A 25,000-nucleotide genomic window follows, 5' to 3' on the forward strand; every position below is an offset into this window, starting at 1 on the left:
CCCAGCACTCATCAAAGGTATATTTAACTTACAGACGTCATGTTTAGTAACTAAATCGGAGATTATTTATATGAATGCGATAGAGAAAAATCCACTGAATCTTAATAAATTGTCCTAACTCCTTCTAAGTTCGGCAGACTCTCATTCTCCTTCCGTATTCTTATAACCTTGGCTTTGAACCTCTTTTGGTACTTAATATACTCACTTTCTTTCCTTTATTATAGGCATTCTAACTTTCTTAACAGGAAATAAGGTTATTCTTTCTGGGTGAGAAATAACAATTCACTACATTATGTCTAAAGGACAGTTAATGTCCTTTCTTCCTCCAACAGGAAAAAGAAGTGTAGCACACAATTCAAGGATACCAATACTTAAAATACCCTTTATTGTAGTCATTTGGTTGAGCTCTTAAGTAAATGCTGAATGTCTTGAAAATGTCTTGAAAAAGTTCCTTCTCCTATACTCTCCTTAAAATAAGCAAACAATTTTTCTTATTAGCAGTTTTTAGCCTCTGGGTTGACAACAGCTTGAAAAAGCGTTCTGCACTCTGCTTCCAATCCCCTTCCCAGATGTATACCCTCTTGGTGTAAGCTTGAGTTTACAACAAAGAGTAAGAGGACAATGATAAGGAATATCCAGGAATGACAGCCTAACATGGAGAGGGGAAAATTTAAAATAAAACCTATAGTCTGCAGAGAAAAAGGGATCAAATTTAGATGGTATGTATTTGTACTCTGACAGGCCCACCTCTTAGCTATTTCATTCACTTGAATGTAGTGTGAACAAACAAAAAAACCCTAGGGAATACTACAGCTAAGATAAAATATTGTCCAGCTACAGCTTAGCATAGCATGTAGATGTTGATAATACCTAAACAGTAAATACTCACTTCCTTAAAACTGTACCACAAAGCTGAATTTTTTCATTAGGTATATATGAAAGACTCATTAACAAAACCACAAATTAACATAGGTAAGTTCCGTTAGAGATAAAATTTCAATATCAACCTAAGAAAAATTATCCACACTTATCAATTTTATAACAACATTTTATACATGTATTCAAGAAAATAAACCTTAAGTCTTTAAGAAAGAACAGTTAAAGTCAGACTGTACTCCCTTATTTTGTCACTACATCCCACAACAGGAAAAACAGGTATTTCCAATCAATTTGAGGATACATATACAAGAGTTATCATTTTACTCACTCCAGGGTATTGGCTGGCATGTGGTGTAAGATTCTTAAAGGCCCACTGAATGTTCTGGTGAGAAGCCAGTTGTCGTGTAAATGCAGGAGACTGTTCACAGCAGAGCCTCAGAATGCCATAGTAGGCAGGCAGCATCCCACGGTTAAAAAGCACCACATCCTGATCATCATGGTCAGCAAGGATGTAATTGAAGGCAATGTTCTTGGTTACCACTGGGTTCTGAACAATAAGGCGGATATTCTCTGGACAGTCAGCACACACATTGTACCAAAATGAAAGCAAAGCCTGTTTATTGTGATTTGTGGCTATTGCTGGCTCAGAAAGTTTAGGCTGGAAAAGGTTCCACAAATCCATGAAATATGTGGAAAACATCAGCTTCTCAGTTTTGGAAATTAAACAGTAAGTCATAAAGCTAAAATAGGGCACTAGCTTTGTAGTGCCATGAACAGCAGCATCAACATAAAGTTTGGCTCTTGAGAGCAAACCAAGGAGCACGTTGTAGACCTGATGTAGGACTACTGTTGTGTCTGGACTGAGTGGAAGGTCACGGGTTGGGATGTGCAAAGACCTTGTTGACCGGAACATCTGGCGGAATGAATTGCTTGGTATAAGGGACACCAGAAGATAAGCTGCAGCTATAAAATGTAAAACAAAACTGTCAGATGCTTACAAGATATAAAATAGACTGAAGAGCAGTCATTAAACACAAAGTCACTCTTCCCTTTAAAAATTAAAATGAGTAAAAATTAAGGGACATGAACATCTCTTTTAATATCTTTCTGCTCTACCACTGGTACCAGAGAAACATCCCAAGGAATGACAAAAACAGACGCCTTCCATTCTGTCACTGCTATTTTTTAAGTGGTGACAACAATCGCATAAACAGAAAGTTTTAAACCTCTTTTGTTTAGCTTTCCCAAGATGTAGAATTTTCCCACTTGTTTTATCATTTTATTTCTTCTCAGGGAATAATATGGTTTAACAGGAAGAACACAGCATTTGGAGCCAGAAGACCTACATAACGCTGTCTGACATGTCAAATCATTAATTTAGGGTCTTAGTTTTCCTCTTCTTTATCAATTATTACAAAATAATTCAGTATTATTTTGTAGATAATGGTAAACTTACATTATAAAGATAGAATGAGATCTATCTAAAAGCCTTTTGTATTATAAAGATTATATATATATATGCCAATTATAGAACATTAACTTTGGAAAATCTCTGAAAGTCTTCTAGGCTAACCTTGCATGCAAAGAAAGAATCCCTTCCTTCAACATACCTGGAAAATGTTATTAAGCCTATGGTATAATTCTGAGAGGATAATGACTCATTAGTTGAACACATCTGTAAAAGGAGTTACTGTTAGCAAGGCACTAAGCTAGGTACTTTGTAACTATTATCTCATTTAATCCCTCACAATCATCCTGGAGGTAGGTGATGATACACTGGAAAATCTGAATCTTAGAGAAGCAAAGACCAAGGTCACACAGATAAAAAGGGGGAGCCCAGACTTGACCTCGAGAAACGATGATGATGATGATGACGATGATAATGGTAACGTACAAACAGCAACAAGAACTGCTAACATTTATCAAATGCTTAAATTTAACACATTCTTTATGTAGTTGGTATTAGTTTTATTATCTCCACTTTTACTCAGACTTAAAACAGTAAGACTACCCCATTTTCCACAGCAAGTGGCAGAGCTGGAATTCAAACCTTGATTGTCAGACTCATGAGTTAATCATCCTAACAACATTCACTACAGAGCCTCCTCAAGGCATCTAATGCCTTAGTATAACCCTTTTCAATACACCTACTAATTCTGTCTCCCACTATTCTACCTATAATTTGATAACTTCCATCATACTGCCAAAGCAAATACAGTTAGGGTTTCTAAAGTTAATTGTAATCTCTTTTATGGATTTATGTCAAATTAAACTTTATTTTTGCATAATACTCCATTTCTACATATTTCATCACCTATATATTGCTCTGATTAGCCTGTTTTCAGTCAGGCTCAATTTGGTATGTGTTTCAAATATAAAAACTTGGCATGTAGGTGTCATCTTGATCAATTTTGTATAAAACTGCAATTGAGAAAATAATTTGATTAAAAAAATTATTCAGTTTAAGTTAAATACTTTTACCCCAACATTTTATTTTGAAAAAATTTTGAACACTGTGAAAGGCTGAAAACATTCTACTAAATAACGACCCATGGACCTACCACATAAATTCTACAATTAACATTTTGTTTTGCTTTATCACATACCTAACCATCTACTTATTTCTATAAAAACTATTTGCTTTTAAATAAAAAAGTAAGTTCTGTTAGGGAAGAAAAACCCACAAATTTTTAATTATTTTTATCTTTGAGAACAAACAGGGAAGTCAATGTAGAAGAACAGACCATCTTTCTAAAAACTGCCTTGCTATAACTTAAAAATTCCTGGGTCTAGAGAACTAAGAACAAATCGTCCATTTCTATATGGCAACTCAACTATTTTAAGACACCTATCGTGTCACCATTTTCTTTTCGCTAAACATCCTAAACAGTCATTCCTTAAAATTATTTTGTAGGATTTAGAAATATTTCTCTGTAGCTTTTCTTCTATACATGTTACTCTAATTCTTACTGAGTTATACTGATTCTATTTAAATATTTGGGGCCCTATTTCAAGTTATATTATTTCAAAAGCATGTTTTCGTATTTCTATAGTCTTCACTATTATAATTTTTAAATGATGCATAACAATTTATTTCCTATCCGAACATCTAGTTTTAAATTTTTCACACTTACAAATAATGCTGTTGGACATTCATATATTGGATGACTTACTTATACCAGAATCCCTGCAATGGTATTACTGAGTTGAAAAAGGGAAAAAAAATTTAAGGATCTTGGTACATACTGCTAAACTGCATTTCATAAGGGTAATATTAACTTACAATGTCGCTGCAGTGTATAAAAATGCTATTTCTTTAGCACTACTATGAATGTTAGGTGTACCAGCTAGCTAAAAAGCTTTTCTTTTTGTTTTGTTTTTTTTTTGTTTGTTTGTTTGGTTCAGCAAAAGTTTTTAATTGTTTTATGGCCAGGAGTCAGGACATAAATACCAACCAGCATATGTGTCAGCTCTTACAAATATCCCATTACTGTGGCGTTAACTAAACTGGCAGGAAAAAAAAGCCTATGAGCAGAGTACCATTGCCAATCCATGTGTACCCACCACTGAAACATGTTTTCCCCTAATAAACCTTTTATTTTAGAAGAGGTAGAACAGACAGTTCCTATACACCCTTCTCCCATTTCCCCTGTTGTTAACAGTATTGCCATGGTACATTTGTTGTGACTAAGGAACCAACACTGGCAAATTACTATTAATTAAATTCCACACTTCAGATTTCAATAGTTTTGTCCTAATGCTCTTTTTCTGCTTCTAGGATCTCATTTAGTATACATGAGATTTAGATGTCATGTCTCCTTAAGCTCCTCTTGACTGTGACACTTTCTCAGACTTTCTTTGGAAGACCATGACAGTTTTGAGGAGTAGTGGTCAGGTATTTTTGTAGAATGTCCCTCAAATTGAGTTTATCTGATGTGTATAATGGTTAGACTCAGGTCATGGGATTTTGGGAGGAAGACCACATGATGAGGTGCCCTTGTGCATCACACCATACCAAGGGCACATACTATCAACATGACTTATCAGTGACATTTTTAACCTTACTTATCTGCCTGACTTAATGTTTGTAAGTTTCTTAAAGTTATATTCTCTATCCCTCATACTCTACTCTTTGAAAGCAAGTCACTAAGCTCACACTCAAGGGGGTTTCCCTTTTTTGGGGGAAGATGTACATAAATTTTTTGGAATTCTTCTGTATGGGAGATTTGTCTCTTCTCCATTTCTTTGTTTATTCAATCATTCATTTGTATCAGTATGGACTCATGGGTATTTATTTTATACTTTGGATTATAATTCAGTGCTATGTTAATTATTTTTTCTCTCAAATTGTTCCAGCTTTGGGCATTGGGAGCTCTTTCAGGTTGGTTCTATGTCCCTTTGACATACCCCCATCATTTTGTTTTTGGAGTACTTCCTTACTTTCTGGTTCTACAAGATGCTACAGGCTCATCTTGTATATTCCCTGCCCCAGTCCTACAATCAGCCATTTCTCCAAGGAGCTGTGTTTCATTTTATCGGAAATGATGTTTAAAAACATGGATCTGGGTATTCCATGTGCTTGCTGCTACTGGAGTGTCACTGATTGTATGCCCTCTCAGCAGAAAACTAGGAAATATGATCTTAATGATTAAATTGAATGATTAAAGAATTTAAAAAATTAACTACTTTGATTTTTATTTCTTTTAATACTGTCAAAAGAAAACATACTCTTGTGTTTATTTACAATCAGTTACCTATTCTGTGAAGTATCTATTTTTGGTATTTGTCCATCTGTCTTCCAAGATCTTTGTTTATTCCCTTCTGGCCTGGGTACAATAAAGATATTTATCATTTAACTCCCATAACTTCAGAGAATATTTTCTCTCAGCTTGTTTTGTGTTTTTATTGCTACTTTACTCTTAGCCTTCTCAAGTTACTTTTAAGACAGGATTTTCTGACCCACTACTCTCTTCACTAATGCCGATCATGCTTCGTGATTCTATCAAGAAAGGAAACAAAAATGATAGTGGTGGTGATATCACCCAAGACAAGACATAGTTTCCTATCCTTAAAAAAACAAAAACACTATAGATATTTGTAAAACATCGCCATAGGTTTTCAAATACTAATATAACTTTGGCGTTTAAAACAATATCTCTAAGAGCCTTTTTGTATTATACAATGGGCATATTATGATCACCTTAAAACAAACAAAAAACAAAACAAAACGTGGAACAACAACAAAATGGTTTCTTAAATTCTGAATACTTGACTTACAAGTCCTGACTCTAGGATAATTGTGAGCCAAAAGAAACCGCTCGACCCAGTTTTCCATATTCTGTAGGACCCAGCTGTGTGCCAGTTTATTTCGGGGTGTCTGCACTGCCAACCAATCCAGACACTGAGAAGGATTGTATTCAATTACCTACAAGTAAAATGACAAGAACAGAATATAAGGCTAACTGAATGAGCAGTTACTTTTTTAAACTTACTTTTGGTATGTGCATCAGACACTTTAAAGCTAAATAGTTTTTTGAAAACTAGAGCCTGAAAGAAGTTTCACACCCATGTTTTTTCCCATTTTTAAAGCCACTTATTTTTATTAACAGGAATATGTTCAAGGAGAATTTGTCATTAGTTTACGAAATAAAATTATAATAACCAAGGACTCTAACACAGGACCAATAAGAGAACTCAATGACCTTTAAGGTCTTAAGTTTACAAAGTTATTTAAAAGTGCTTTTAATTCTCTACAGTTGCCATCTTTACTTTTCTTACTGTTTGCCCAATCTGCTTCTATAAGTGAGAATGAAAACTAGCTCACTATACTGCTGGGAAGATTTTTTTCATTGGAAAAGGAAATCCTAGGAATCTAGAGTAGGGGTTGGAAAATTATGGCTCTCAGGAGCCAAAATTACGGCTTCTGCGGTTTGCCTGTTTTTAAGTTTTTATTGGAACACAACTATGCCCACTCACTTACATTTTGTCTATGGCTGGTTTTATGGTAAAACAGCAGTTGAATGGTTCTAACAGAGACCATATGGCCCACAAAGCCTAAAATATTTACTATCTGGACTATGAAGAGAAAAAGTCTGCCAGGCCCCTGGTCTAGAGAGTGGGCATTTCCAACACTCACTAAGAAGAAATTCTGTAACCTCAGCAGTCACTCTGGAAGAAAGGAAGTGGTTGGTATTTCCTCTGTATTTTCTATCAACTGCTGAAAGCACCTGGTTTGTATTTCTAGGGCTTCTACCACTTCACAGAATCTTTTTTGAGGATACGGGAATGAGGACCTCGGATGGGCGGAAGACTGTTTATGACTCTACGAGAAAGTCTTTAAACATCTGAGACACTAGGGAAGAACTCTTTTTTCCCCTAGATCTTCTGACTAAAGCATCTCTTCTTCCCTTGACCTGTGACTTACTAAAACCATTCTGAGTTACCCAAGCAAGAAGAAACTAGTACTTAAAATGTGAGTGATTGTGTTAGAAAAATAAAGCCCTCGGAAAAATAAACACTAAAACATCTGCTGCAAGACTTACCTCCCATATCCTCTGCAGAATGTAAGATGCAAAGGGAGGCATTCCTGGAGGTCCACCAGCAAACTCCATTAGCATAGTCAACAATTTAAAGAAAGGATTGGCTGCCTATAAGACACATACACGACTGTGTATTTAGATCTGTTTGAACCCATCATTTCCAGCGGAAAACAAAGAAGTATAACTCTTCTACAGATCACATTTAAATCTGCTGTATTAGGTTAGAGAGCTCAGTACTCATACATATGAACCTGAACTCTCATAAAGCAGAAGGGTGAGCTCAGGATACAGTGTCAATTGCGTGGGAGCCACATGTAACAGAAAACGTCTATTTTTCTGGATGTCAATTTGGGAAAAAAAGTATCAAAACTCTTGTTAATGAGACAACCATGTTTATAGAAAAATTTAGATTAAAAGTTTCCTACAGCAACCTTTGCTCTCTGAGGTATAATTTATATTAATATTTGACATGTATTACCAAAGTAGCTATAACATTTTCATTTTATGAAAATACATACTTCTCCACCTAGGCAGAATTCTGGTTAGCCTACTTTCTTCTAAGGTACAATATGATATAGCTTCAAACCAAACAACTTTAAAGCTCAGTATCTAGGTGGCACTCTGATATATTCAACTTATACGTAAATTTATATTTAATTGGGAAAATGACATTTGTGACAAGATGTGAAGAAGTAATTCAGTTTATTCAAGTTACATAGTTAAAATAGGTTGTTGTATTATGAGGGAAGCCTTGATACATTTTTTCCCAGAAACAATTAGAAAGGTTCATTTGAAAGCATTGTCAGTGCTGACAGTAGTTTGAAAAACATGAATGAATAGATGTCTACATACCTCAGGAGTCAATTTTGCTATTGATGTGAAAAGCATAGATACAATCTAAAACAAAACAAAACAAAACAAAGGGGATAATTTCAGGATATTCTTCTACAAATTATCAAAAAACTTTTAAGACTGTTTCTCAGCACTTACATGTTCTGCAAGTCGATTATTGTATCGACAAAGGCTGAAAATCAGATTACAAGTTTGTCTTATATTGATGCCATCACGAATATGTTGAAACAAGAAGGGAAATCCCTGTTAAAAGCAAAAGTTGTTCATTTAAGAACTATTTTGTTGTTATTTTTGTGATTATCAAGTGGTCTAATATTGAGACGGTATTACCTTTCCTCCTGTTAATGCCGCCATGTCAGTCTGTGATAATGTCAAATGCCTGAAAGAAAACATTAGTGGAAATAAGTTTTTCTTTCCTCTATACTACTTTATAGCCATTTGCATCATGACACATAACAAAATTGTTGATTCAATTACAAGTGTACCAAGCCACCATCATAAAATGATTTTTGAACTTTCTGCTAGCTAGACTTGCTCACTAGACACAATTTTTCAAAATTCCAAGATTGGTACATAGAAGTCCAAATTTACTTTATTTCCATTTAATTAACTCAATATTTTGGTGTACTGTAACACTAGGATGGGTCTAATTTAGAGAGCATTTTGTTGACATGAGAACCTTCAAAACAAAACGAACTTCTAAGAAATAGAGAATTTCACTTTCAAGTTTAAAATTACTGCATATTTCTTTAACTTATTATAGAAAATTTCAAACACATACAAAAATAGAATACTATAAGCATCCCATCACTCAGTTGCAAACTGCCACCTTACGGTCAGTCTTGATTCATCTGTACCTCCTACTCATTCAAATATGAACTATTTTGAAGCAATTCCAGATATTTTATCACTTAGTCCATAAATTTCAATACATATCTCAAACATAAATTTCAAAAACATAAACAACACTACCATTATTCACACCTAAAATAAATTAACAATTTCTTATTATCATACAAGATCCAGTCAATGTACAATTTCCTCAAGTTTCTAAAAAATTTTTTTATAATTTGTTTGAATCAGGATCCAAATAAAGTCCTCTGTTGACAGTGGTTGAAATGTCTTTTAAATCTCTTTTAGACAACTGGTTTCCCCTCCGATTTTGTTTTTATCTTGCAATTAATCTGTTGAAGAAAGCAGGTGGTTTGACCTGTAGAATTTCCCACATTTCCATTTTGCTGATTATATCCTTGGTGTGCTGTTTTAACATATTCCTCTGTCCCCGTATTTCCTGTAAACTGGTAGTTATTAGATCTAGAGACTTGATCAGATCTAGGTTTGACTTTTTAATCAAGAATACCTTATAAATGGTAGTGTGAACTTTCATCAGGAGGCACACAATGAAAAGTTGTACCTCTTTTTGTAATGTTTTCAGCCCATGATGATCATTTCCTAGATCCATTATTGCATTTGGGATGCAAAATATTGATATCCTAATTCCAGCATTACTTGCTCATTTATTAGCTCAAAAACCTCTATGACGATGAACATCCCTCTCATTTACCATTTGGTTGCCATGAAGTATAATTCTTGCAGGTAAGATAAATACTTGATATTGTTCCTTTATTAATAAGTTTCCAAAATTGTTACTGGGTTTCTTAATATACTCCAAAGGTTGTCAATAATTTTTAAAATTTTGTTTTTAGGTATCATTATGAACTCATGGATGTAAGCATCCATGATGTGTTTTAGTCCACTTGCAGTTGTTATTACTATTATTGATGCTCAAGCTGTCCAATCTGTGACCAGTAGAAACCTCCTTAAGTTGACTCTTGAGACCTTTTAACATGACCTCAGTAGTCTTTGATAGCCTCCTTGCTTTCCAAAATGACAAAATGTTCGAAGCTTCCCATTCATTTCTTGCCCAAGACCTGGAATTAGCCATTTTCCCAAGGAACCTTGATTTTTTTCAGTGGGAAATGTTATCTAGATGCCAGGGGCACTCACTGATTTTTGGGTTGGACAGGATTTCTAGGCCTTCTCAGAAAATGGAGATACATAATACATTTTTTGTTTGCTTAAGACAAAATATACCATGAACTCTACTGATATTCCCAAATTCAAATTTAGTTTTGAAGAAATTATGTAAACATCCTACAATTTTATATTTGTATTTCTCTTTTCTTTTCCTGAAAATCTTGGTTTTCTAATGACATTAACAATTATCTATTTGTTTTATTCTATAATACAGTTTCAGAATAATAATTCTAATTATACTACTACTCACAATATAATTAGTAAAACACTTGAGAATAATTTTACAATTCTTTTTGTCCTTCAGGTACATCCCACTAAAAATTACAGTTAAATCAATGTGTTCTAAAGTCACTTTAATTCCTCTCCAGTGGCTATGTCACCAACTCAATATACAGTTAGGCTCATTTATTTCAGTCTGCTTTTGATTTTTAGGGATTGCATTTTATTAATTTATTTATAATTATAGAAAACATTTACATGATTCCAAAGATAAATCTAAAAAACAAAACAGTGTACTATATTCAAAGAAGTCAAACTTTCATTCCTGTCCCCTCCAGCCTGTTTTCCCCTCCCCCAACCACTGGAAACTTTTAAAATTTATTTTTAAAAATTTAGTCTTCAATTAGAAAAATAGTCAATTCTTGTTATTTGTAGTACTTACGTTCTATAAAGAGCTGCGAACACTGAATTAGTGAACACTGAATCACTGCTCATAGGGAAAACATACACTTAGGTTCCTCTGAACCTCTGGTCATAACATTTTCATCAATAGATCAATATGTTACCTTGTTTAATGTGTGTTTCTGTTTAAAGACACCTGATTTAATGTTGACTCATTAGCACTGAATACAGAGCAAACAGCACTGTAACTCAAACCTGAATGAAGCTTATCTAATGTGTACTTTCTCCTTAAGGCATATTATGGCCTTCTTGAGCTTAGGAACACACTAGACAGCACTTGGCACTATGCTTGGGACCATTTTTAAACAGCCAAATCACCAACAAAAAGCATAAATGTGAAAAATGTGGCATATATTGCAAACAAAAATTTGTTTACAATTTGAGCACCGAAACAAGAAGGCAGAGTGTCACCATGTTTGACCTCAGCTGGAGAAGTGTGTGTCGGGTTAACTCCAATTTTTTGCCACTCTGTACATTCTGTAATCCACAAATCACTGTAAATGCTTCACAAGTACTGATTTGGGGATTACAAATAAATTTAAGTTAAGTAGGAGAATTCACAAATTGGAGATCCGTGAATAATGAGGCTTGGTTGCACGCACGCACGCACACACACACACACACACACTCTCTCTCCCTCTCTCACTCACTTTGTGTCTCACAGCCTCCCCTTCTTAAAAAGTAGCATACTATAGGGAATTCCCTGGTGGTCCAGTGGTTAGGACTCGGTGATCCCATAGGCCATGCTGTGTAGCCAAAAGAAAAAAAAAAGTAGCATACTATATATACTTTTGTCCACCTTGTCTTTTTTCACCTCAGTGATATGTATCTTAAAGATCTCTCCATGGTAGTACACATACATTCCATACTGCCTGTTTTCTTTCTGCTACAGAGTCCTCTATCACGTGGATGCTCTGTTTCTTCAACTTGTACCATCTTTGTGGACATTTTCAGTCTTTTGCTGTTTATAAACACTGCTTCAATAAACAGCACTGCACATACATCTTTTGGTGTTTTGGAAACAGAATCCCAGAAGTGGGGTTGCTAGGTCAAAGGATGAATGCACATATAATTTTGCTAGATATTTTACTGTATATTTCTTCAATGTATATTTCTAACATGACTCAGGCAAAGTAAGAGTTTGGTACAAAGGATCGAAATACTTACGCTACAAGAGTTGATGGAAAGTGTTGTTATTATTTAAAAGGAATTAAGTAACAAAAGCTACTGAGTTAATAATGATAAAACAATTATGTAAAAAGAATAAAATCAAACATGCTTTAAGCATTTTGAATGTTGAAACATTTCACCTTTCTGAGCGAGACTGTTCAACCAAAAGAGCAACTAAAGCTATCATTTTTTCAAGAGCAGCTGGCCTGTATTTTTCTTCTGCCAGAGAGAGTATATCTTCTTCCTCCTCCTCTTCTTCCCCTTCTTCCTCTGACAACACTTCAACTTGAGGCTAGAACATAACACAATTCATTTTTAATATAATATTATTTTTTAACATTATGTTGAGAGAAAAGAGCTTGATTGTCTTACATAACAATGCAGGGTAGACAGTGGCAGGAGCATGTATCATGAAAAATAACCACTCAAAGGCCTAACCTTAACTTTAAAAGTCTAAACCACATTCAGGACAATTTTAGATTTAATAGGCAGAACTGTAAAGAACAATAATTCCCAATATTGTATTTACCTTACCTAAAGCTATAAATTCTTTAATAATAATTTTTTTTCTTATAGGCAAGCTCTTTGGAAGATAAATCAGGAACAATATTTATATGAGTATGATAAAACGGTATTTCATATTTAATAAAAATACCAGTTACACAAATTAAGGAATCCATATTTGCAGTTTTCAGATAATCCAAACAGTAGGTATTTCAAAGAGATATTCATTTGGGGTTTGAAATGCAACACTGAAAAGATTTTATGATCTAACAAAGCAAAAGAAAAGCAGTCTAAATAAGTAGACATCTAGGCTGAAATTAGATAATAACAGTACATATTTGGAGAACCATTACAGCACAGTAGCTAACAGTTTCGTTCAGGATTCTAACCAAGGGTCAAAGCCTAACTCACTGTGATCTAAAACAAGTTAACTTCTTTATGCCTCAAGTTCCCCATCTGTAAAATGGAGATAACAACAGTACTTACCTCTTAGGGTTGCAACAAGGATTAAATAAGATAGAGCAAAGAGAGCATTCAATCCAATGTGGTCATTACAGACAACACAAAATTGATGTAATAGTTTTAATATTATGAATTGAATTTTTGGAAGACTGACAGACTTAATATAGCAAAGGGCTTTAAAAATATGGCCAGCAAAAATGTTCACCAAAACACAACATGCTACTGATAAGACCCTAAAGCAGGTAATGGCCATTTTGCCTAAATTTATTTGCTTTGATCCAGGGCCATACCAGTGAAATCTATCATTTGACTGTTTCTTCTCTTGCTATATCCATTAAAAATATCAACCAAACATAGACCCTTAAAATCATTTAATATCAGGGCTAGAAGGGACTTCAAAGGAATCTAGTATGTTTCTATGATGCAAACTTGAAAACATGGCCTCTAAATCCCTGATATGAGACAGAATTGTACTTACATTTTCAGGTCCTTTGGTTCCCATGTAAAAATGTACCATTGTAGATATGGCTTGCAGTGAAAGCAAAAACTGGCTCTAAAAATAAAAATATTGATTTAAAAATATAAAATAAAAACAAATTAAGTTTTAAATACTGAAAATAAGTACATAATACCAGAAATAAACAAGATATAGCCTCACCTCTTCTTCACCCATTTTGGCAAATTCATAAAGGAAGGCAAAATATTCTGTAAGATGTTTACTGTGAGGCTTTACACCATGTTCCATGATTAATAACAGAGTTCTCACAAATCGAGTGACACATGAACGACCACCTATATCTTCTACTGAAGCATCCATATCATCAGACCTGAAAACACAATTTTATATATCTTAGAAAAAGTATGAAGTCTGGGGATAGATATTTTGGGAGGAGAAATATTTTAAAAACCTGAATTTATCTCTTTCATCTTTGTAATAATGAATACCAATTACAATAATACAAATAGTTGGATTCCAGTTATCATGTCTCTCTGAAATCAAAACAAAAAGACTAAGTCAAGGTTACTTGTAGAGGATTTTGAAAATGCAATTAAATAAAAATAAAACAAAAGTTTTCCTTCTTGATTTATATTATTACAGATTATTTTTAAATAGGAGAACCTAAATATTTCAGTGTGGATATTTAAAAATACTTCATAGGCAGATAATCAAAAAACTTAAAAATAAAATGTTCAGGGACTTCCCTGGTGGTCTGGTGGCTAAGACTCTGTGTTTCCAATGCAGGGGCCCGGGTTTGATCCCTGGTCAGGGAACTAGATCCCACATGCATGCTGCAACTAAGAGTTCGCATGCCGCAATGAAACTAAGACCCAGCACAGCCAAATAAATAAATAAATATGTTAAATAAGTGAATAAATAAATGAATAAATAAATGAATAAATAAATTTTTAAAAAATGTTCAGTTCAAAAGGTATACTTCTTACCCATCTTCCATTCCTGGCTGTAGATAGAGATGAGCATGCACAGGTCTAAGTCTCTGAATCACATGGATACACAAACGCTGAAACATCTATAAATGAAAAGATAGGACAACCTAAGAGTCAACTCACATCAGGTAACAAAGACACTGAAAAATGAACATGATTAAAAATTCTGCTACCCATTTATATCTTGCCCACAGATTATCTTTTGACATTCTAAAGCTTTCCTGGAGTCTCAACTACAGACTGAAGATAAAAGGTAGAGTTAGCTTGAAAAACAATTTTATAAGGGAAAAAGCAAAAACAAACTTTAGGTTTCAGTAATAGAGATTACCAAATAACAAAGCTTCATGAAACCTCCTTTACTAGTGGAGACAGAGGAAAGAAAACTTGGCATCCATCTCTTTCAGAAGAGTGGAGTGGGGCAGGACAGCTGCTTATCAGAATTCAATGACTAGGAGAAGGAAATGCGATTTAAGTTTATCCAAAAAATATGGATTAAGATATACAAATGGCCAATAAGCACACGAAAAGATGTTTACTATCATTAATCATTAAGGAAATGCAAACCAAAACTACAATGAGATACTACTTCACACCCATTAGAATGGCTAAAATCAAGAAGACAATAAACAAATGTTGAAGAAGATGTAGCAAAACTGGAACCTTCACAGATTGCTGGTGGGAATGTAAACTGGTGCAGACATCATGAAAAAAAGTTTGGTAGTTCCTAAGAATGTTACAACCCAGCAATTCACTCCAATGTATATATCCAAAAGAACTGAAAACACATGTCCACACAAATATCTGTACACAAATGTTCATAGCAGTGTTATTCAAAACAGCAAAAAAGTGGAAACATCACTAGTGTTCATCAACTGCTGAATAGATAAACAAAATTTGGTATATAGAATATTATTTGGCAATAAGAAGAAATAAAGTACAGATACAAGTCACAACATGGGTGAACCTTGAAAACACTGTTAAATCAAAAAAGCCAGTCACAAAAGACCACATACTGTGTGATTCTATTCAAATGAAATGGTGAGAATAGGCAAACCCACAGAGGCAGAAAGTATATTAATGGTGGCCAGGGGCTGAAGAGAAGGGACAGGATAAAATGGAAGTGATTGCTCATAAGTATGGGATTTCTTTTGGGGGTGTTATAAAATTAGATAGATGATGGTCACATATTTGGGAATATACTAAAAACCACTAAATTTTACACTTTGAAAAGTTTTGCTAAATTTTATGATATAAGAATTGTATCTCAATTATAACTGAAAGTAGCATATTTCAGATTAAATTTTTGGTTTTGTCATAAATCCATATGTATTTTTCTTCCTTGTTAATTTTTCCAATGATTTAAGAAAAACAAATTGATTCATGTGACAGCTGAGAATCTGTCACAGAAATAAGTTATACACTATATTCATTTAACTTTCAAGGCCATTACAGTACCCTACCATGGTTAGAATATCTAAGGATCTGAAAAAGAATCAGTACAACTCATACATCAAAGTAGGATCTGAGAAAATAGGCAGTTATAAGCTATCTTCCTATAACCAGGAAATGTGAATGATTTTAATCACTTGACTGGAATGATAGCTGATTTGCCAAAAGAAGCTGGTGAAAATAAGAGCAAAATGACTTTTGTGATAAGAGGTCGATCTTTTCAAACTACTTTCAATGCTGGGTTAAAATATATTCACAGGCAAATTCAGAACAATTAACTTGAAAGCCACTTTCAAATAAATTTTTTCTTACCTGTCTCACAATTTGATTAGGGCACTTAATTAGTATCTGCATTGGCCACCAATCATCATCAGCCATGCGGTCCAAAAACCACTGTAAGTAAATAGTGTGATTTTAACATTCAATCAATACTTGTCAATTGGGATACAAATCACACAAAGATTTTAATTCTAGTTGACATTTGAATTCCTTTAAATTCTTACCAAAAAAGATTCTTCAATTGGTAGAAAGTGTAAAATCTAAAATGTCTAAAGTCATAATCAAGGTCATCTCAATACAGAATTCCATGGATGCCATTTACATTATAGTGTAGAACCTACATGATGACAACCTGCAGTTCTTAATAAAGTCAAATACTATTTTCCTCTTAGACTTAAATGTCACACTGTCGAATTTTTTGTTCCTATTAATAATATACTATCTGAGTATGATAAACTTTCTGTTTAAAACCAATTTATGTTCTGTTGATAACAAAAAACACTCTTCTTTACGCTTAGCTAAGACAATTTCCCATTAATTTCAAGATATCTCTTAATCACATATTTAACTCCTCTATTGAACTGTACTGCCTATTTATGCACACACATAATTACTGACAACTGTAGAGAATTTTAACTCCTTGAGAGAGTTCCAGAGGCAAATCCTTAGTGAAAAAACTGAAGTTGCAACTTTATTAAAAAAAACAACAAAAACAAAACAATTTATGACCTAATCAAGCTTCTGCATCTACTGAACAATTTTTTTTTTTTTTTTTTACCGAACAGTTTTTTAAAAATCATGAAGATGGAAAGGAATAGAGGAGTATGTTAAATAACACCCAAAGGATGCACTAGATCAAAGCCAGCATGTGGAAAATCCTGCAGAACAAATGAGAAAGTGGTACAGAGGGGAAAAAAAAAACAGAAGGTAACTACAGTTGCTCCTTGGTATGGAGCCCCAGCATACACAAAAATCTGCAGATACTCAAGTCCCATAGTTGACCTTCTGTATCTTAGGTTCCTCCACATCCTCAGATTTAACCAACCACAGATTGTACGGTACTGTACGTATTTATTGAAAAAATCTGTGTATGAGTGGACCCACACAGTTCAAACCCGTGTTGTCCAAGGGTCAACTGTATTTTAGATGAAAAGAGATTTACAAGACAAAAGCAAAATGTGGACCTTGTTTGAATACTAATTCAAACAAACCGACTGAAAAAAATTAAAAAAAAAAATCTTTCTAAAAACCTTCTACATATGAAAAAAATCTTCAACTAATTTCATCTATTGTACACTATGCTGCTGTCTCCCACTTATGGGAATTTATAAGACTTGCATTCCTAGAAAGGTACACACCACTCTGGGAGATCATCACAAATGATAAACGATAGTAAGATGGCAATATGGCTACGTGTTTATTACCTGTGTGCATACTATCCTTAGGGATGTATGTTTCTCTTATAATGTAATATGGGAAAAGATAAAATAGGACATAAACTGATCTACTGGGATATATGCATTTTTTCTCAGAGGGGGAAGGGAGATAAGCATTTTTCAGTATTTTCTGGTAGCATGCAAAAGTAGGTAAGAAATATCTGGTACAGTTCTGCATTTTCTATACTTTTTCCTTCCAATACATGGTGGGGGGAACCCAAGGATTTTTAAGTAACTTAAAAATCGATTATTTAATCAATGTAATGAATTTGATACATTAATTATAAATTTCTCTTGGCAATCAAGTAATTTTAGGAACAACTTACACTGGCTCCCTATGATTTATAATAGATAAAACAATTTTGTTATAGCATCTAAGTTAAGAATAAAAGAAAACAAAACAAGAAAGTGAATCTTAAGCTATGCATTGTTTGTTGAATTATTCACCTCACCTCACAAGCTGCTTGACTATTATTAAATTGTTTGGTCAACAGTTCAATCCACTGAAGCATTGTGGGCTATAAAAGAAAAAGAAGTTACTGAAGGTATTAGGAGATATCTGGGGCTTCCCTGGTGGTGCAGTGGTTAAGAATCCGCCTGTCAATGCAGGGGACACGGGTTCAGGCCCTGGTCCAGGAAGATCCCACATGCCGCGGAGTAACTAAGCCCATGCGCTCCAACTACTGAGCCTGCACTCTAGAGCCTACGAGCCACAACTACTGAAGCCCATGCTCCACAACAAGAGAAGCCACCACAATGAGAAGGCTGTGCACTGCAATGAAGAGTAGCCCCCGCTCACTGCGACTACAGAAAGCCCACGCAGTAATGAAGACCCAACGCAGCCAAAAATAAAAAATAAATTAAAAAAAAAAGATATCTGATAAATGACATGAATGGCACAAAAGTTTACGAAGTAAAACACATACCTTTTCTTTTGAATGAATAAATGTCTCTAGGACAAAGGAAGTGCTTAACTGCAAGAAAAGATAAAATTAAGCAAAAAAGATTTGATTATTTTAAAGTCACCCATTTTGAAGAAATTACCTAAGTCTATACATATATTACCTTTGCTGTCATTAAGGACACAGCTTTAGGATCTGGTAATGTACTGGGAATACAACTACACAACTGCCACATAAACCTAGAATTTGAAAACAATAGGTTAAAATTCTTACAAAATAAGATTTTTAAAAAATGTGTAACAAAAAAATCTTATTAAATCTGCCAAGCTTACCCAAAATATGTATGTTCAAAAATGTTTTTGTCTTGAAGAAACTGCATGTTATCATGCCAAATCCACTGAAGAAAAAAATGTTAACATTAGATATCAGAAAGCATTTGCTTCATAACATTTTACCAATATTTTTATTAGACAAAATAAGACTTGCTCTAGAAGAAACAAAAAATATACATGCACTTAAAATTCATGTTGACTTTTTTCCAGGTAAATGGAATATGGAAGTAGTTACTAAACCTGATCCTATTTATCACTACTTATCTGGTTACCTCAAGCGATCACGCTGTTTCTTTTTTTTTAATTTATTAAAATTTTAAAAGTAAGAACTCTGAAATCCCATCTGTCTGAAGAGCAAATATATAATGAATAAAATTATGTTAACGTTGATAACATACATGAAAACTATGGTACACTGATATTTTGGTAAGAACAGATTATGAGAGAAAGGTTTATGTTTAAAAACTGGCAAAATAAGGGACTTCCCTGATGGTGGCACAGTGGTTAAGAATCTGCCTGCCAATGCAGGGGACACAGGTTCATGCCCTGATCTGGGAAGATTCCACATGCCACAGAGCAACTAAGCCTGTGCGCCATAACTACTGAGCCTGTGCTCTAGAGCCTGCGAGCCACAACTACTGAAGCCCAGGCGCCTAGAGCCTGTGTTCCGCAACGAGGAGCCACCACAATGAGAAGCCTGCACACCGCAATGAAGAGTAGCCCGCGCTCGCTGCAACGAGAGAAAGCCTGCGCGCAGCAACGAAGACCCAACGCGGCCAAAAATAAATAAAATTTAAAAAAGAAAAAAGAAAACAATGTGAAAAAGAAATTCATGTTTACTTATAGATCCTGTATTTATTGGAAAAAAAAAAAAAAACATGTGTAAGTGGACCCTTGCAGTTCAAGCCTGTGTTGTTCAAATGCCAACTGTACATCATTAAGGTTTTATGTAAAATTTCATTTTATTTCACATGTGGGTGGCTATCTTTAAATACTGTTGGGTCCTCATCTAGAACATGGTGTACATTTGTCTGAATACCCTGGGGACACAAAGTCTTGCACATCATGATGATTATAATCTATTTTATTTTGCTATTATGATAGCAGTTGAAATAAATCTTTGTATAAACAGGTGAGTTTAATAGCTTGACATCTAGTGAAGCATCTAATTCTGCTGGTAAACCTAATTTAGAGGGTTTGGAAGAAGATAATATTCTTGGCTCTTTATCTGTAAATTACAGGTAGGCAAGATACCATTAAAAGTGTTTGGGGAACAAAATCCACTCAGTTTTAAGACTTGACCACAATAGTGCAAATATCAATCAGTCAGAGAGTAAAAGTATAATTGTCTACATGGAAGAGTACACTTGTATCAGGTATACCTTTCTGGAGATTTATTTTTTTGTACTTTTGGCAGAGTCAGTTTACAACAATGATACAACATACACTGAGTGTGCACACTTTTTATAAACCCCTAACATTATCACTTAACTACATACGAAACGAAGAGAGCTCATTACTACAGATGAGACACATATTAAAATAATAATACATATTTTAAATGCATTTAAAATACACTGTACGCTTGTGTATAATATGAAGCGTAAGAAAAGGAACATTCACAGTCCTATCACCCAATCCAAGAATATCACCAACCATACAAGTTAATTGTGAGCTTGCGCTTATTCCATCAACCATTTTTACCTTTCTTATTTTTCTTAAATGTTACTAATAATTGTTTTCCACTCCCTTTAATCTCTTTCACTTTACATTCACCTGTTGTATGTCAGTATTACCAAGACTATTTGTAAACAGGGTTAAGGCTTACCTCGGATTACAGATACTAATGATGTTGTTTATATAGCCTGCTTTTATATTCTAGAACTAATACTTGCATAAATACTTAACATGTTTTTAAATTGTTGCTAAAGTTAAATTAACTTATACCTCTAGTAATTCAGATGAAACATCAAATTTGTATTCTTTGCCATTTTCTTCCTCTGGTTCCATGCGTTTGTAAAACAGCATATAAGCACTGTGTGTCTTTAAGAGGGAAAAAAAAGTATATTTTCATTTTGACATAGTATAACTATAAAAGTAGATAACATGGAAGTCGGAAAACAATGTACAATTATACATGAAAGAAATGGTTACCTTTTCAAAGGAGAAATCCATAAATTTATCTGTAACAGAATCATAGGTCTTGGTCTGTTTAAAAAAATGAAAGTTTTCCTTCTTTAAGAAATGGGTACACTCAGCTATATTTATATATAAAATATTTCATAAATAGCTATTTTATACTTTATAGCAACTTTGTAAATAGTTCTCAAATAGCATTATATTCAGAAAAATCTTTGATAGAAGTTTTTGGCTAGGAGTATGTACTTTAAAAAAAAGATCCAAAACATTTTTAAGGTACTTTACCATCAATAATACAAAGCTTAATAAAATGGACTTGCAATCTGAAAAACTACCTTTTTTTTTCAATAGATCTTTATTGGAATATAATTGCTTCACAATACCATGTTAGTTTCTGTTGCACAACAAAGTGAATCAGCCATATGCATACACATGTCCCCATATCCCCTCCCTCCCGAGCCTCCCTCCCATCCTCCCTATCCCACCCATCTAGGTCATCGCAAAGCACCAAGCCGATCTCCCTGTGCTATGCTGCTGCTTCCCACCAGCCAACTATTTTACATTCGGTAGTGTATATATGTTGATGCTACTCTCACTTCGCCCCAGCTTCGCCCTCCCACCCCATGTCATCAAGTCCATTCTCTATGCCTACCCCATTATTCCTGCCCTGCAACTAGGTTCATCAGTACCATTTTTTTTTTTATTTTAGATTCCACACATGTGCGTTAGCATATGGTGTTTTTCTCTTTCTGACTTACTTCATTCTGTATGACAGACTCTAGGTCCATCCACCTCACTACAAATAACTGAATTTCGTTTCTTTTTATGGCTGAGTAATATTCCATTGTATATATGTGCCACATCTTCTTTATCCATTCATCTGTCAATGGACATTTAGGTTGGTTCCATGTCCTGGCTTTGTAAATAGTGCTGCAATGAACACTGTGGTGCATGTCTCTTTTTGAATTATGGTTTTCTCAGGGTATATGCCCAGTAGTGGGATTGCTGGGTCATATGGCAGTTCTATTTTTAGTTTTTTAAGGAACCTCCATACTGTTTTCTATAGTGGCTGTATCAATTTACATTCCCACCAGCAGTGTACGAGGGTTCCCTTTTCACCACACCCTTTCCAGCATTTACTGTTTCTAGCTTTTTTGATAATGGCCATTCTGACCTGCGTGAGGTGATACCTCATTGTAGTTTTGATTTGCATTTCTCTAATAATTAGTGATGTTGAGCATCTTTTCATGTGCCTCTTGGCTGTCTCTATGTCTTCCTTGGTGAAATGTCTATTTAGGTCTTCCGCCCATTTTCTAACTGGATTGTTTGTTTTTTTGATATTGAGCTCCATGAGCTGTTTGTATATTTTGGAGATTAATCCTTTGTCTGTTGTTTCACTTGCAAATATTTTCTCCCATTCTGAGGGTTGTCTTTTTGTCTTGTTTATGGTTTCCTTTGCTGTGCAAAAGCTTTTAAGTTTAATTAAGTCCCATTTGTTTATTTTTGTTTTTACTTCTGTTACTCTAGGAGGTGGGTCAAAAAAGATCTTGCTGTGGTTTATGTCAAAGAGTGTTTTTCCTACGTTTTCCTCCAAAAGTTTTATAGTGTCTGGTCTTACATTTAAGTCTTTAATGCATTTGGAGTTTATTTTTGTGTATGGTGTTAGGTAGTGTTCTAATTTCATTCTTTTACATGTAGCTGTCCAGTTTTCCCAGCACCACTTATTCAAGAGGCTGTCATTTCTCCATTGTATGTTCCTGCCTCCTTTGTCGTAAATTAGGTGCCCATATGTGCCTGGGTTTACCTCTGGGCATTCTATCCTGTACCATTGATCTATATTTCTGTTTTTTGTGCCAGTACCATACTATCTTAATTACTGTACCTTTTGGTATAGTTTGAAGTCAGGGAGCCTGATTCCTCCAGCTCCGTTTTTCTTTCTCAAGATTGCTTTGGCTATTCGGGGTCTTTTGTGTTTCCATACGAATTGTAAGATTTTTTGTTCTAATTCTGTGAAGAATGCCATTGGTAGTTTGATAGGGATTGCATTGAATCTGCAGACTGCTTTGGGTAGTATAGTCATTTTCACAATATTGATTCTTCCAATCCAAGAACATGGTATATCTCTCCATCTGTTTGTGTCATCTTTGATTTCTTTCATCAGTGTCTTACAGTTTTCTGAGTACAGGTCTTTTACCTCCTTAGATAGGTTTATTCCTAGGGATTTTTATTCTTTTTGTTGCAATGGTGAATGGGATTGTTTCCTTAATTTCTCTTCAAATATATAAAACTTAATAAAATGGGCATGCAATCTGAAAAACTACCTTTTAAAAGAAGAGTTTTGCACTGTTTACTTGTTTATCTTTTCTTTCTTTTTTTTTTGAGGAAATATTCTAGGAATAACATCTACAGATGCAATAGGTTTAGTTATGGCTTCAATAGTAACTCATTATTTCCTTCCTTCTTCTACTCATTTTCCAAGTGTTAGGAATTTGTCTAATTTTCCTTTTCTATTCAGAATAGTACGTAAGAGCATCAAAGAGCAGTTAAGAAAGGCTTTTCATTAAAATCCAGAATGTGACCAGTTATTTCACAATAAACATGGCTATTAAAGGGAAATATAACTTTATCTGAGCTTCTTTATGAAACAGAAATTACTTTTTAATACTTGACTTGTGAGAATCAACAGGCTATTTTTAAAGTTTTCAGAAAATTGGTACTCGGGTAAACTGCATATGAAGAAGTGAAATTACTGTAACACTACTCCAACCTAATTGTCTTTTCTTATATCTTAACTGATAATTACAAAACAGATAATCTTTTTCTATCCTGTCACTAGTAATAACCAGGTTGCTGCTACTGTTATAGAAAGCACTAAAGGAACAATCTTTAAAGTTTAGCTTAAGCCAACTTCCTTGTCAAAGATTTCTCATAGTAAGTCAATAAAGAGTAATTTCTTTCTGTTCTAATGCCAAAGCATTTAAGTAAGCAACTTATTTAATCATGATGTCTTGTGGAAATGTAATTCAATTCCTATACTATTATTTTTCAATTGTAAGTCTTAACCCTTCTTAATCAGACCCTCTTAATCAGTAATAGTAATTTAAAATATAGTAATTTAAAATAGTTACTATAGTAATTTAAAATAGTAATTTAAAATATATTTTCAAAAAAAACTATTTTCCAGTGTCTGGTATACGCTCCAAACATACTAAACTATACTAAACAAAAAACAAATACATTTTAGATTTAATTATAGGAATTAAAAGAAAGTTACATGACTCTGCTATTGGATTTTATGATACTGCAAAGCACTTGGAAAGTCATGAACCATTTATAATTTTGAATAAAACTTACCGTCATCTCTCCACCAAAACATTCAGAGGCAAGTTGAGCAGAATCAAAAGGTTTTACCTCAGCATCATTAAAAAGATACCTAAAGCAGAGCATATAGTATTCATCAAGTATATATGTAATATATCTGTATTGTGCCTCTTTTTAAAATATTTAGATTACATTCTAATATATTACAAATATTGATCAAACTTATTAATATGTGGTAAATTCTAACTAAGCTCTTGTTTTGACAATTCTAATCCACTAGAAATTGGGAATATAATTTCACAACATAGTCATAACCACCTTAAAATCTGATAGATCTATTTATAACCTCGGAGTAACAAAAGAGTTCATAAAAGCAAGGATAAAAAGTTTGCATAACTTTCTAACATGTAAAGCTATCAGACAGAAAACATTAAGAGCTTGGAAAACTTACAACGATAAAGATGCCATTTCAAAATTTATATTCAAATGGACAAAAAAAAGTAAAGATACCATGGATATGAGGGTATAAAGAGTGAGAAATATTTGAACGAAACTATTCTGCTAAGTGCAGA

At 34.0% G+C, this 25,000-nt stretch overlaps 1 protein-coding gene across 3 annotated transcripts in view; it reads right to left on the reverse strand.

Annotated features, from left to right (window-relative positions):
• The window catches only part of USP34 (ubiquitin specific peptidase 34), a 235,613-nt gene that overhangs the window by 21,248 nt on the left and 189,365 nt on the right, over window positions 1–25,000 (reverse strand). For all 3 annotated transcript variants that reach the window (XM_068565002.1, XM_068565001.1, XM_068565000.1), the window contains exons 51-68: window positions 24,462–24,540; window positions 21,123–21,176; window positions 20,916–21,011; window positions 18,969–19,033; window positions 18,800–18,875; window positions 18,661–18,708; window positions 18,187–18,252; window positions 16,332–16,412; window positions 14,568–14,653; window positions 13,783–13,951; window positions 13,603–13,677; window positions 12,299–12,450; window positions 8,601–8,649; window positions 8,409–8,513; window positions 8,271–8,315; window positions 7,422–7,526; window positions 6,157–6,304; window positions 1,208–1,842 (exon numbers count right to left, since the gene is read on the reverse strand). In XM_068565002.1, the coding sequence (XP_068421103.1) occupies window positions 1,208–1,842; window positions 6,157–6,304; window positions 7,422–7,526; window positions 8,271–8,315; window positions 8,409–8,513; window positions 8,601–8,649; window positions 12,299–12,450; window positions 13,603–13,677; window positions 13,783–13,951; window positions 14,568–14,653; window positions 16,332–16,412; window positions 18,187–18,252; window positions 18,661–18,708; window positions 18,800–18,875; window positions 18,969–19,033; window positions 20,916–21,011; window positions 21,123–21,176; window positions 24,462–24,540 (2,134 nt within the window). The remainder of the gene's footprint in view (window positions 1–1,207; window positions 1,843–6,156; window positions 6,305–7,421; window positions 7,527–8,270; window positions 8,316–8,408; window positions 8,514–8,600; window positions 8,650–12,298; window positions 12,451–13,602; window positions 13,678–13,782; window positions 13,952–14,567; window positions 14,654–16,331; window positions 16,413–18,186; window positions 18,253–18,660; window positions 18,709–18,799; window positions 18,876–18,968; window positions 19,034–20,915; window positions 21,012–21,122; window positions 21,177–24,461; window positions 24,541–25,000) is intronic.

Source organism: Eschrichtius robustus, chromosome 15 (assembly GCF_028021215.1).
Source record: "Eschrichtius robustus isolate mEscRob2 chromosome 15, mEscRob2.pri, whole genome shotgun sequence".
Taxonomy (NCBI): domain Eukaryota; kingdom Metazoa; phylum Chordata; class Mammalia; order Artiodactyla; family Eschrichtiidae; genus Eschrichtius; species Eschrichtius robustus.